This window comes from Heptranchias perlo, unplaced genomic scaffold, assembly GCF_035084215.1.
Source record: "Heptranchias perlo isolate sHepPer1 unplaced genomic scaffold, sHepPer1.hap1 HAP1_SCAFFOLD_385, whole genome shotgun sequence".
NCBI lineage: Eukaryota > Metazoa > Chordata > Chondrichthyes > Hexanchiformes > Hexanchidae > Heptranchias > Heptranchias perlo.
The window spans coordinates 228,730-243,124 of NW_027139397.1; the positions used below are offsets into that span (position 1 = coordinate 228,730).

Here is a 14,395-nt window from a genome sequence, read left to right on the forward strand (position 1 = left end):
TGGATCATTATTTTCCCCTGATCCTATTTTCCAATGATCCAATAGTTCTATGATCCCATGATCCTGAATGTAATGGACATAAAGGTGTCCATTCATCCCATCATGTTTGTGCCATCTCTTTGAACGAGCCATCCAATTAATTCCCCCTCCTCTGCTTTTTCCCTGTAGTCCTTTGAATTCTTCCTTTTCAATTATATTTCCAATTGCATTTAGAATATTTACCATTCTGGTAAATTTCCCCTGCACCCTCTTCAAGTATAAGAACGAGTAAATCATGGTGAGGATTTATAAAACACTGGTTCAGCCCCAGTTGGAGTATTGGGTCCAATTCTGGGCCTCACACTTTAGGAAAGATGTGAAGGCCTTAGAGAGGGTGCAGAGGAGATTTACTGGAATGGTACCAGGGATGAGGGACTTCAGTTATGTGGAGAGACTGGAGGAGCTGGGATTGTTCTCCTTTAGACCAGAGAAGCTAAAGGGGAGGTTTAATGGAGAGGGTCCAACTTATAGGGTTTTTGATGGAGTAAATAAGGAGAAACTGTATCCAGTGGCAGGAGGGTCGGTAACCAGAGGACACAGATTTAAGGTGATCGGGAAAAGAGTTAGAGGGGGAGATGAGGAGACATTATTTTACGCAGCGAGTTGTGATGATCTGGAATTCACTGCCTGAAAGGGCGGAGGGAGCAGATTCAATAATAACTTTCAAAAGGGAATCGGATAAATACTCGAAGGGGAAAAATTCATAGGGTTACGGGGGAAAGAGGGAAGTTGGAGGGGGAGGGTCTGAGTGGATAGCTCCTTCAAAGACACAGGCACGACGGGCCAAATGGCCTCCTTCTGTGTCATGATTACGTTCACATTCCTAATCCTACCTCAGAGCCTGTAGCTGACAATACGATTCCTTCAGTGCGCTGGAGAAAATCTTCACCCCTTGGTCTCCAATCTTGTTATCCTTCAGGAAGAGCATCGTCAAGGTGTGTGTCACTCGGAGGAAGTTGGCAAGGGCTTCACAAGAGGCCCACGTCAGGGAGGTCGACTGTAGCCTGCGGAGAGGGACAGGCAGAACGGGTAAGCTACTATCAGGAGGCCCAGATGATGGCTGCAGGGAGAGGAGAAGGCCAAACAGAATTGGACACCAGCGGGATCGGAAAGAGGGTCAATCGTGAGGGTGGGGGGTCCATCGCCTGTTAGTTGTAGGGGGGAGAAAATGAGGGCAGGAAGACTGATGGGAGGAGTCCCAGAGTTTGGAGATTGAGGGAAGGGTGGAGTCCCACAGTGTGGAGACTGAGGGAGGGGAGGATTCACACAGTTTGGAGACTGAGGGGGGAAGGAGTCACACAGTTTGGAGACCGAGGGAGGGGAGGAGTCCCACAGTTTGGAGACTAAGGGAGGGGAGGAGTCCCACAGTTTGGAGACTGAGGGAGGGGAGGTGTCCCACAGTTTGGAGACTGAGGGAGGGGAGGAGTCCCACAATTTAGAGACTGAGGGAGGGGAGGAGTCACACAGTTTGGAGACTGAGGGAGGGGAGGTGTCCCACAGTTTGGAGACTGAGGGAGGGGAGGAGTCCCACAGTTTGGAGACTGAGGGAGGGGAGGAGTCCCACAGTTTGGAGACTGAGGGAGGGGAGGAGTCCCACAGTTTGGAGACGGAGGGAGGGGAGGAGTCCCACAGTTTGGAGACTGAGGGAGGGGAGGAATCCCACAGTTCGGAGACTGAGGGAGGGGAGGAATCCCACAGTTTGGAGACTGAGGGAGGGGAGGAATCCCACAGTTTGGAGACTGAGGGAGGGGAGGAATCCCACAGTTTGGAGACTGAGGGTGGGGAGGAGTCCCACAGTTTGGAGACTGAGGGAGGGGAGGAGTCCCACAGTTTGGAGGGTGAGGGAGGGGAGGAGTCCCACAGTTTGGAGACGGAGGGAGGGGAGGAGTCCCACAGTTTGGAGACTGAGGGAGGGGAGGAATCCCACAGTTCGGAGACTGAGGGAGGGGAGGAATCCCACAGTTTGGAGACTGAGGGAGGGGAGGAATCCCACAGTTTGGAGACTGAGGGAGGGGAGGAATCCCACAGTTTGGAGACTGAGGGTGGGGAGGAGTCCCACAGTTTGGAGACTGAGGGAGGGGAGGAGTCCCACAGTTTGGAGGGTGAGGGAGGGGAGAGGACCTCAGCCTACGTTCCTCTCCCTCTTTGAGCTGGATCTTTCACCGACTCACCAGAGTTTCTCGATCTGACATTTGGGCTCGGCCAGAGCTTTGAAGACCATCTCCGCCCCGTCGTTGCCCAGGTCATTGTTGCTGATGTCAAGCCAGTTGAGGTCAGGGTTCGAACGGAGGGCGTCAGCGAGAGCGGAGCCCGAACGAGATGTCAAATTTGTGTCACTCAACCTGCAAGGAGAGGTCACACGCCCAGAGTTCATGGACTCAGACAACACCAAAGACATAAAAAACCCATCGGGGATCGATACCGAATCCCATTCACCCCTCACCCCCCGTATCCTAACTCACACCGAGTCCCGTTCACCCCTCACCCCCCCGTATCCTAACTCACACCGAGTCCCGTTCACCCCTCACCCCCCCGTATCCTAACTCACACCGAGTCCCGTTCACCCCTCACCCCCCCGTATCCTAACTCACACCGAGTCCCGTTCACCCCTCACCCCCCGTATCCTAACTCACACCGAGTCCCGTTCACCCCTCACCCCCCCGTATCCTAACTCACACCGAGTCCCGTTCACCCCTCACCCCCCGTATCCTAACTCACACCGAGTCCCGTTCACCCCTCACCCCCCCGTATCCTAACTCACACCGAGTCCCGTTCACCCCTCACCCCCCGTATCCTAACTCACACCGAGTCCCGTTCACCCCTCACCCCCCGTATCCTAACTCACACCGAGTCCCGTTCACCCCTCACCCCCCCCGTATCCTAACTCACACCGAGTCCCGTTCACCCCTCACCCCCCCGTATCCTAACTCACACCGAGTCCCGTTCACCCCTCACCCCCCCGTATCCTAACTCACACCGAGTCCCGTTCACCCCTCACCCCCCGTATCCTAACTCACACCGAGTCCCGTTCACCCCTCACCCCCCCCGTATCCTAACTCACACCGAGTCCCGTTCACCCCTCACCCCCCCGTATCCTAACTCACACCGAGTCCCGTTCACCCCTCACCCCCCGTATCCTAACTCACACCGAGTCCCGTTCACCCCTCACCCCCCCGTATCCTAACTCACACCGAGTCCCGTTCACCCCTCACCCCCCCGTATCCTAACTCACACCGAGTCCCGTTCACCTCTCACCCCCCCGTATCCTAACTCACACCGAGTCCCGTTCACCCCTCACCCCCCGTATCCTAACTCACACCGAGTCCCGTTCACCTCTCACCCCCCCGTATCCTAACTCACACCGAGTCCCGTTCACCCCTCACCCCCCGTATCCTAACTCACACCGAGTCCCGTTCACCCCTCACCCCCCGTATCCTAACTCACACTGAGTCCCGTTCACCCCTCACCCCCCGTATCCTAACTCACACCGAGTCCCGTTCACCCCTCACCCCCCCCCGTATCCTAACTCACACCGAGTCCCGTTCACCCCTCGCCCCCATCCGTATCTTTTTTTTTATTCGTTCATGGGATGTGGGCATCACTGGCGAGGCCGGCATTTATTGCCCATCCCTAATTGCCCTTGAGAAGGTGGTGGTGAGCCGCCTTCTTGAACCGCTGCAGTCCGTGTGGTGACGGTTCTCCCACAGTGCTGTTAGGAAGGGAGTTCCAGGATTTTGACCCAGCGACGATGAAGGAACGGCCGATATATTTCCAAGTCGGGATGGTGTGTGACTCGGAGGGGAACGTGCAGGTGGTGTAGTTCCCATGTGCCTGCTGCTCTTGTCCTTCCAGGTGGTAGAGGTCGTGGGTTTGGGAGGTGCTGTCGAAGAAGCCTTGGCGAGTTGCTGCAGTGCATCCTGTGGATGGTACACACTGCAGCCACTGTGCGCCGGTGGTGAAGGGAGTGAATGTTTAGGGTGGTGGATGGGGTGCCAATCAAGCGGGCTGCTTTGTCCTGGATGGTGTCGAGCTTCTTGAGTGTTGTTGGAGCTGCACTCATCCAGGCAAGTGGAGAGTATTCCATCACACTCCTGACTTGTGCCTTGTAGATGGTGGAAAGGCTTTGGGGAGTCAGGAGGTGAGTCACTCGCTGCAGAATACCCAGCCTCTGACCTGCTCTCGTAGCCACAGTATTTATACGGCTGGTCCAGTTAAGTTTCTGGTCAATGGTGACCCCCCAAGATGTTGATGGTGGGGGATTCGGTGATGGTAATGCCGTTGAATGTCAAGGGGAGGTGGTTAGACTCTCTCTTGTTGGAGATGGTCATTGCCTGGCACTTGTCTGGCGCGAATGTTACTTGCCACTTATCAGCCCAAGCTTGGATATTGTCCCTGTAACCTCCTCCAGCCCTACAATTCTCATCCTCCTGTTCAAATCCCTCCATGGCCCTCGCCCCCTCCCTATCTCTGTAACCTCCTCCAGCCCCTACAATTCTCATCCTCCTGTTCAAATCCCTCCATGGCCCTCGCCCCCCCTCCCTATCTCTGTAACCTCCTCCAGCCCCTACAATTCTCATCCTCCTGTTCAAATCCCTCCATGGCCCTCGCCCCCTCCCTATCTCTGTAACCTCCTCCAGCCCCTACAATTCTCATCCTCCTGTTCGAATCCCTCCATGGCCCTCGCCCCCTCCCTATCTCTGTAACCTCCTCCAGCCCCTACAACCCTCCGAGATCTCTGCGTTCATCCAATTCTGGCCTCGATTTTAATCGCTCCACCATTGGCGGCCGTGCCTTCAGCTGCCTGGGCCCGAAGCTCTGGAATTCCCTCCCTAAACCTCTCCCCCTCTCTCTCTCCTCCTTTAAGACGCTCCTTAAAACCTCCCTCTTTGACCGAGCTTTTGGTCACCTGTCCCAATATCTCCTCACGTGGCTCGGTGTCAAATTTAACTTGATAATCGCTCCTGTGAAGCACCCTGGGACGTTTGACTAAGATAAAGGGGCTGTATTAATGGGAGTTGCTGTTTGACTGGCCCATAACTTACCTCAGTGTGTGCAGGTGACAGGCTGGGTTCACCATTTTTCCCAGGAGACTCTCCAAACCTGAGTCCTGAAAGGTGTTAAAGTTGAGGTGAAGATCCCTCACCGTCCAGTGCTGGCTGAGAGCCGAGGCTAGGCCCTCACAGCACCCAGCGGTCAAATTATTGGATTCCAGCCTGTGGCAGGTGAAGGAGACAGGAGGAGAGAGGAGAGAGTGGAACATAAGGTAAGAGGTATGTGTGAGACACCTTAGTCAGTCCTCCCACAGCCCGTCGACACTCTCCCCTATCATGGACTCTCCCCACCCATTTAATCTCCTCCCACAGCCCATGTAGACTCTCCCCTATCATGGACTCTCCCCACCCATTTAATCTCCTCCCACAGCCCATGTACACTCTCCCCTATCATGGACTCTCCCCACCCATTTAATCTCCTCCCACAGCCCGTGTACACTCTTCAAACTCTGTGTCTCCTCCCCTCCCTCAGTCTCCTCTCCAAACTGTGGGACTCCTCCCCTCCCTCAGTCTCCAAACTGTTGGACTCCTCCCCTCCCTCAGTCTCCAAACTGTGGGACTCCTCCCCTCCCTCAGTCTCCAAACTGTGGGACTCCTCCCCTCCCTCACTCTCCAAACTGTGGGACTCCTCCCCTCCCTCAGTCTCCAAACTGTGGGACTTCTCCCCTCCCTCACTCTCCAAACTGTGGGACTCCTCCCCTCCCTCAGTCTCCAAACTGTGGGACTCCTCCCCTCCCTCAGTCTCCAAACTTTGGGACTCCTCCCCTCCCTCAGTCTCCAAACTATGGGACTCCTCCCCTCCCTCAGTCTCCAAACTGTGCGACTCCTCCCCTCCCTCAGTCTCCAAACTATGGGACTCCTCCCCTCCCTCAGTCTCCAAACTGTGGGACTCCTCCCCTCCCTCAGTCTCCAAACTGTGCGACTCCTCCCCTCCCTCAGTCTCCAAACTGTGCGACTCCTCCCCTCCCTCAGTCTCCAAACTATGGGACTCCTCCCCTCCCTCAGTCTCCAAACTGTGGGACTCCTCCCCTCCCTCAGTCTCCAAACTGTGGGACTCCTCCCCTCCCTCAGTCTCCAAACTGTGGGACTCCTCCCCTCCCTCAGTCTCCAAACTGTGGGACTCCTCCCCTCCCTCAGTCTCCAAACTGTGGGACTCCTCCCCTCCCTCAGTCTCCAAACTGTGGGACTCCTCCCCACCCTCAGTCTCCAAACTGTGGGACTCCTCCCCTCCCTCAGTCTCCAAACTGTGGGACTCCTCCCCTCCCTCAGTCTCCAAACTGTGGGACTCCTCCCCTCCCTCACTCTCCAAACTGTGGGACTCCACCACTCCCTCAGTCTCCAAACTGTGGGACTCCTCCCCTCCCTCACTCTCCAAACTGTGGGACTCCTCCCCTCCCTCCGTCTCCAAACTGTGGGACTCCTCCCCTCCCTCACTCTCCAAACTGTGGGACTCCTCCCCTCCCTCAGTCTCCAAACTGTGGGACTCCTCCCCTCCCTCACTCTCCAAACTGTGGGACTTCTCCCCTCCCTCAGTCTCCAAACTGTGGGACTCCTCCCCACCCTCAGTCTCCAAACTGTGGGACTCCTCCCCTCCCTCAGTCTCCAAACTGTGGGACTCCTCCCCTCCCTCACTCTCCAAACTGTGGGACTCCTCCCTTCCCTCACTCTCCAAACTGTGGGACTCCTCCCCTCCCTCAGTCTCCAAACTGTGGGACTCCTCCCCTCCCTCACTCTCCAAACTGTGGGACTCCTCCCCTCCCTCAGTCTCCAAACTGTGGGACTCCTCCCCTCCCTCAGTCTCCAAACTGTGGGACTCCTCCCCTCCCTCACTCTCCAAACTGTGGGACTGCTCCCCTCCCTCAGTCTCCAAACTGTGGGACTCCTCCCCTCCCTCACTCTCCAAACTGTGGGACTCCTCCCCTCCCTCACTCTCCAAACTGTGGGACTCCTCCCCTCCCTCACTCTCCAAACTGTGGGACTCCTCCCCTCCCTCAGTCTCCAAACTGTGGGACTCCTCCCCTCCCTCACTCTCCAAACTGTGGGACTCCTCCCCTCCCTCACTCTCCAAACTGTGGGACTCCTCCCCTCCCTCAGTCTCCAAACTGTGGGACTCCACCACTCCCTCAGTCTCCAGACTGTGGGTCTCCTCCCCTCCCTCACTCTCCAAACTGTGGGACTCCTCCCCTCCCTCAGTCTCCAAACTGTGGGACTCCTCCCCTCCCTCACTCTCCAAACTGTGGGACTTCTCCCCTCCCTCAGTCTCCAAACTGTGGGACTCCTCCCCACCCTCAGTCTCCAAACTGTGGGACTCCTCCCCTCCCTCAGTCTCCAAACTGTGGGACTCCTCCCCTCCCTCAGTCTCCAAACTGTGGGACTCCTCCCCTCCCTCAGTCTCCAAACTGTGGGACTCCTCCCCTCCCTCAGTCTCCAAACTTTGGGACTCCTCCCCTCCCTCAGTCTCCAAACTTTGGGACTCCTCCCCTCCCTCAGTCTCCAAATTGTGGGACTCCTCCCCTCCCTCAGTCTCCAAACTGTGGGACTCCTCCCCTCCCTCAGTCTCCAAACTTTGGGACTCCTCCCCTCCCTCAGTCTCCAAACTTTGGGACTCCTCCCCTCCCTCAGTCTCCAAACTCTGCGACTCCTCCCCTCCCTCAGTCTCCAAACTGTGGGAATCCTCCCCTCCCTCAGTCTCCAAACTCTGGGACTCCTCCCCTCCCTCAGTCTCCAAACTGTGGGGCTCCTCCCCACCCTCAGTCTCCAAACTGTGGGACTCCTTCCCTCCCCACTCAAAGTTTCGGACTCTTTCACTCACTTGAGGACCTGGATCTTACAGTTGGGATTCCCCAGGATCGGGTAGAGGTGGGACAGCCCAGAATCTTCCAGCGAATTGTCATTGAGGTCCAAATGGGTCAAGGTCCAGCTCGCTGCAATCCCAGAGGCCAGTATTTGGCCTGATTCGCTGGTGAGCTGGTTATTTCTCAACCTGTACAAAAATTAAAGAAACATCAGCTCCAGGCTCTTTGACCCAAGCAAAGCAGAGAAAGCTGTTCCGTCATTTCTCAATGTGAGAGTTTCTGATGCTGAACTCTGAAGCCCCAACGAGATCTTGATAAATTGGGCCAGTGGGCCGATGAATGGCAGATGGAGTTTAATTTAGATAAATGTGAGGTGATGCATTTTGGTAGATCGAATCGGGCCAGGACCTACTCCGTTAATGGTAGGGCGTTGGGGAGAGTTATAGAACAAAGATATCTAGGAGTACAGGTTCATAGCTCCTTGAAAGTGGAGTCACAGGTGGATAGGGTGGTGAAGAAGGCATTCGGCATGCTTGGTTTCATTGGTCAGAACATTGAATGCAGGAGTTGGGATGTCTTGTTGAAGTTGTACAGGACATTAGTAAGGCCACACTTGGAATACTGTGTACAGTTCTGGTCACCCTATTATAGAAAGGATATTATTAAACTAGAAAGAGTGCAGAAAAGATTTACTCGGATGCTACTGGGACTTGATGGTTTGACTTATAGGGAGAGGTTAGATAGATTGGGACTTTTTTCCCTGGAGAGTAGGAGGTTAAGGGGGGATCTTATAGAAGTCTATAAAATAATGAGGGGCATAGATAAGGTAGATAGTCAAAATCTTTTCCCAAAGGTAGGGGAGTCTATAACGAGGGGACATAGATTTAAGGTGAGAGGGGAGAGATACAAAAGGGTCCAGAGGGGCAATTTTTTCACTCAAAGGGTGGTGAGTGTCTGGAACGAGCTGCCAGAGGCAGTAGTAGAGGCGGGTACAATTTTGTCTTTTAAAAAGCATTTGGACAGTTCCATGGGTAAGATGGGTATAGAGGGATATGGGCCAAGTGCAGTCAATTGGGACCAGCTTAGTGGTATAAACTGGGCGACATGGACATGTTGGGCCGAAGGGCCTGTTTCCATGTTGTAAACTTCTATGATTCTATGATTCTCTGAATCCAAGGAATCTCGGGCCTGGGACCATCCGATTTTTCAGAGGATGGGGAGCTGAGTTTGACCCAGAGAGGGTGAGGAGAGGAGATATCAGGCCCAGAGACCCACGCCCCCGCTCTCCCCTGCCCCTCGCAACTTTCCGCACCCACTGTGTGTTGCTCCTTACCCCAGTCTCTCCAGTCGACACTCTCTCTTGCCCAGTTGTGTGTATAAAGAGGCCAGGCCGCAGTCGGTCAACTCGTTGTTCCCCAGATCCAGGCTGGCCAATCGGGGGTTTGCAGAGATCACGGACGCCAGCTCCTCGCAGCAACTGTCCGTCAGACGATTACCGCACAACCTGGAAACACCAGACAGACAGGAGTCAAGGGTCAGGGGGCAAATATTTTCATTTTATTCGTTCACGGGATGTGGGCGTCGCTGGCGAGGCCGGCATTTATTGCCCATTCCTAATTGCCCTTGAGAAGGTGGTGGTGAGCCGCCTTCTTGAACCGCTGCAGTCCGTGTGGTGACGGTTCTCCCACAGTGCTGTTAGGAAGGGAGTTCCAGGATTTTGACCCAGCGACGATGAAGGAACGGCCGATATATTTCCAAGTCGGGATGGTGTGTGACTTGGAGGGGAACGTGCAGGTGGTGTTGTTCCCATGCGCCTGCTGCTCTTGTCCTTCTAGGTGGTAGAGGTCGCGGGTTTGGGAGGTGCTGTCGAAGAAGCCTTGGTGAGTTGCTGCAGTGCATCCTGTGGATGGTCCACACTGCAGCCACAGTGCGCCGGTGGTGAAGGGAGTGAATGTTTAGGGTGGTGGATGGGGTGCCAGTCAAGCGGGCTGCTTTATCCTGGATGGTGTCGAGCTTCTTGAGTGTTGTTGGAGCTGCACTCGTCCAGGCAAGTGGAGTGTATTCCATCACACTCCTGACTTGTGCCTTGTAGATGGTGGAAAGGCTTTGGGGAGTCAGGAGGTGAGTCACTCGCCGCAGAATACCCAGCCTCTGACCTGCTCTCGTAGCCACAGTATTTATATGGCTGGTCCAGTTAAGTTTCTGGTCAATGGTGACCCCCAGGATGTTGATGGTGGGGGATTCGGCGATGGTAATGCCTTTGAATGTCAAGGGGAGGTGGTTAGACTCTCCCTTGTTGGAGATGGTCATTGCTTGGCACTTGTCTGGCGCGAATGTTACTTGCCACTTATGAGCCCAAGCCTGGATGTTGTCCAGGTCTTGCTGCATGCGGGCTCGGACTGCTTCATTATCTGAGGGGTTGCGAATGGAACTGAACACTGTGCAATCATCAGCGAACATCCCCATTTCTGACCTCATGACGGAGGGAAGGTCATTGATGAAGCAGCTGAAGATGGTTGGGCCGAGGACACTGCCCTGAGGAACTCCTGCAGCAATGTCCTGGGGCTGAGATGATTGGCCTCCAACAACCACTACCATCTTCCTTTGTGCTAGATGTGACTCCAGCCACTGGAGAGTTTTCCCCCGATTCCCAAATGTATGGGGAACAAGGGTTTGTTATTGGGAGTGAGGGGGCTGGGAGAGTGTTATCGGGAGTGAGGGGGTGAGAGAGTGTTATGGGGAGTGAGGGAGTGTTACAGGGAGTGAGAGGTGAGAGAGTGTTATAGGGAGTGAGGGGGGGTGTGAGATTTTTATCGGGAGTGAGGGGGTGAGAGAGTGTTATAGGGAGCGAGGGGATGAGTGTTACAAGGAGTGAGGGAGTGACAGAGTTTTGTAGGGATTGAGGGGCTGAGAGAGTGTTATAGGGAGTGAGGGGGTGAGAGAGTGGTATTGGGAGTGAGGGGGTGAGAGAGTGGTATTGGGAGTGAGGGGGGGTGAGAGAGTGATATTGGGAGTGAGGGGGGTGAGAGAGTGGTATTGGGAGTGAGGGGGGGTGAGAAAGTGGTATTGGGAGTGATGGGGTGAGGGAGTGGTATTGGGAGTGAGGGGGTGAGAGAGTGGTATTGGGAGTGAGGGGGTGAGAGAGTGGTATTGGGAGTTAGGTGGTGAGAGAGTGGCATTGGGTGTGAGGGTGTGAGAGAGTGGTATTGGGAGTGAGGGGGTGAGAGAGTGGTATTGGGAGTTAGGTGGTGAGAGAGTGGCATTGGGTGTGAGGGTGTGAGAGAGTGGTATTGGGAGTGAGAGGTTGAGAGATTGGAATTGGGAGTGAGGGGGGTGAGAGTGTGGTATTGGGAGTGACGTGGTGAGAGAGTGGTTTTGGGAGTGAGGGGGTGAGAGAGTGGTATTGGGAGTGACGTGGTGAGAGAGTGGTTTTGGGAGTAAGGGGGTGAGAGAGTGGTATTGGGAGTGATGGGGTGAGGGAATGGTATTGGGAGTGAGGAGGTGAGAGAGCAGTATTGGGAGTGAGGGGGTGAGAGAGTGGTATTGAGGAGTGAGGGGGTGAGAGAGTGGTGTTGGGATTGATGGGGTGAGGGAGCGGTATTGGGAGTGAGGGGGTTTGGGAGTGAGGGCGTGAGAGAGTGGTGTTGGGATTGATGGGGTGAGAGAGTGGTATTGGGAGTGAGGGGGTGAGAGAGTGGTATTGAGGAGTGAGGGGGTGAGAGAGCGGTATTGGGAGTGAGGGGGTGAGAGAGCGGGTTTGGGAGTGAGGGGGTGAGAGAGTGGTGTTGGGATTGATGGGGTGAGGGAGTGGTATTGGGAGTGAGGGGGTGAGAGAGCGGGTTTGGGAGTGAGGGGGTGAGAGAGTGGTGTTGGGATTGATGGGGTGAGGGAGTGGTATTGGGAGTGAGGGGGTGAGGGAGTGGTATTGGGAGTGAGGGGGTGAGAGAGCGGTATTGGGAGTGAGGGGGTGAGAGAGCGGGTTTGGGAGTGAGGGGGTGAGAGAGTGGTGTTGGGATTGATGGGGTGAGGGAGTGGTATTGGGAGTGAGGGGGTGAGGGAGTGGTATTGGGAGTGAGGGGGTGAGAGAGTGGTATTGGGAGTGAGGGGGTGAGAGAGTGGTATTGGGAGTGAGGGGGTGAGAGAGCGGTATTGGGAGTGAGGCGGTGAAGGAGTGGTATTGGGAGTGAGGTGGTGAGGGAGTGGTATTGGGAGTGAGGGGGTGAGAGAATGGTATTGGGAGTGATGGGGTGAGGGAGTGGTATTGGGAGTGAGGGGGTGAGAGAGTGTTATAGGGAGTGAGGGGGTGAGAGAGTGGTATTGGGAGTGAGGGGGTGAGAGAGTGGTATTGGGAGTGAGGGGGTGAGAGAGCGGTATTGGGAGTGAGGGGGTGAGGGAATGGTATTGGGAGTGAGGGGGTGAGGGAGTGGTATTGGGAGTGAGGGGGTGAGAGAGTGGTATTGGGAGTGAGGGGGACAGAGAGTGGTATTGGGAGTGAGGGGTTGAGAGAGTGGTATTGGGAGTGAGGGGGTGAGAGAGTGGTATTTGGAGTGAGGGGGTGAGGGAGTGGTATTGGGAATGAGGGGTTGAGAGAGCGGTATTGGGAGTGAGGGGGTGAGAGAGTGTTAAAGGGAGTGAGGGGGTGAGCGGGTGGTATTGGGAGTGAGGGGGTGAGTGAGCGGGTTTGGGAGTGAGGTGGTGAGAGAGTGGTATTGGGAGTGAGGGGGTGAGAGAGTGGTATTGGGAGTGAGGGGGTGAGTGAGCGGGTTTGGGAGTGAGGGGGTGAGAGAGTGGTATTGGGAGTGAGGGGGTGAGAGAGTGGTATTGGGAGTGAGGGGGTGAGTGAGCGCGTTTGGGAGTGATGGGGTGAGGGAGTGGTATTGGGAGTGAGGGGGTGAGAGAGTGTTATAGGGAGTGAGGGGGTGAGAGAGTGGTATTGGGAGTGATGGGGTGAGGGCATGGTATTGGGAGTGAGGGGGTGAGAGAGTGGTATTGGGAGTGAGGTGGTGAGAGAGTGGTTTTGGGAGTGAGGGGGTGAGAGAGTGGTATTGGGAGTGAAGGGGTGAGAGAGTGTTATTGGGAGTGAGGGGGTGAGAGAGTGGTATTGGGAGTGAGGAGGTGAGAGAGTGGTATTGGGAGTGAGGGGGTGAGAGAGTGTTTCAAGGTGTGTGAGGGTGAGGGAATGGTATTGGGAGTGAGGGGGTGAGAGAGTGGTATTGGGAGTGAGGGGGTGAGGGAGTGGTATTGGGAGTGAGGGGGCGAGAGAGTGGTATTGGGAGTGAGGGGGTCAGAGAGTGGTATTGGGAGTGAGGGGGTGAGAGAGTGGTATTGGGAGTGAGGGGGTGAGTGAGCAGGTTTGGGAGTGAGGGGGTGAGAGGGTAGTATTGGGAGTGAGGGGGTCAGAGAGTGGTATTGGGAGTGAGGGGGTGAGTGAGCAGGTTTGGGAGTGAGGGGGTGAGAGGGTAGTATTGGGAGTGAGGGTGTGAGAGAGTGGTATTGGGAGTGAGGGGGTGAGTGAGCGGGTTTGGGAGTGAGGGGGTGAGAGAGTGGTATTGGGAGTGAGGGGGTGAGAGAGTGGTATTGGGAGTGAGGGGGTGAGAGAGTGGTATTGGTAGTGAGGGGGTGAGAGAGTGGTATTGGGAGTGAGGGGGTGAGTGAGCGGGTTTGGGAGTGAGGGGGTGAGAGAGTGGTATTGGGAGTGATGGTGTGAGGGAGTGGTATTGGGAGTGAGGTGGTGAGAGAGTGGTATTGGGAGTGAGGGGCTGAGAGAGTGTTAAAGGGAGTGAGGTTGTGAGAGAGTGGTGTTGGGAGTGAGGGGGTGAGAGAGTGGTATTGGGAGTGAGGGGGTGAGTGAGCGGGTTTGGGAGTGAGTGGGTGAGAGGGTAGTATTGGGAGTGATGGGGTGAGGGAGTGATATTGGGAGTGAGGTGGTGAGAGAGTGGTATTGGGAGTGATGGGATGAGAGAGTGTTATTGGGAGTGAGGGGGTGAGAGAGTGGTATTGGGAGTGAGGGGGTCAGAGAGTGGTATAGGGTGTGAGGGGGTGAGAGAGCGGATTTGGGAGTGAGGTGGTGAGAGAGTGGTATTGGGAATAAGGGGATGAGGGAATGGTATTGGGAGTGAGGGGGTGAGGGAGTGGTATTGGGAATGAGGGGGTGAGAGAGCGGGTTTGGGAGTGAGGGGGTGAGAGAGTGGTATTGGGAGTGAGGGGGTGAGAGAGTGGTATTGAGAGTGAGGGGGTGAGAGAGCGGGTTTGGGAGTGAGGGGGTGAGAGAGTGGTATTGGGAGTGAGGGGGTGAGAGAGCGGGTTTGGGAGTGAGGGGGTGAGAGAGTGGTTTTGGGAGTGAGGGGGTGAGAGAGTGGTATTGGGAGTGAGGGGGTGAGAGAGTGGTATTGGGAGTGAGGGGGTTTGGGAGTGAGGGGGTGAGAGAGTGGTATTGGGAGTGAGGGGGTGAGAGAGTGGTATTGGGAGTGAGGGGGTGAGAGAGCGGGTTTGGGAGTGAGGGGGTGAGAG

General features: G+C 55.6%; 1 protein-coding gene across 1 annotated transcript in view; it reads right to left on the minus strand.

Moving 5' to 3' along the window:
* Positions 1-9,418, minus strand: part of LOC137311970 (ribonuclease inhibitor-like) — a gene marked incomplete at its 5' end in the record, with an annotated part of 54,022 nt that extends 44,604 nt beyond the window's left edge. The window contains 5 exons of the mRNA XM_067978780.1: positions 873-1,043; positions 2,211-2,381; positions 5,082-5,252; positions 7,903-8,073; positions 9,219-9,418. Of these exons, the coding sequence (XP_067834881.1) occupies positions 873-1,043; positions 2,211-2,381; positions 5,082-5,252; positions 7,903-8,073; positions 9,219-9,418 (884 nt within the window). The remainder of the gene's footprint in view (positions 1-872; positions 1,044-2,210; positions 2,382-5,081; positions 5,253-7,902; positions 8,074-9,218) is intronic.
* Positions 9,419-14,395: the final 4,977 nt, after the last annotated feature.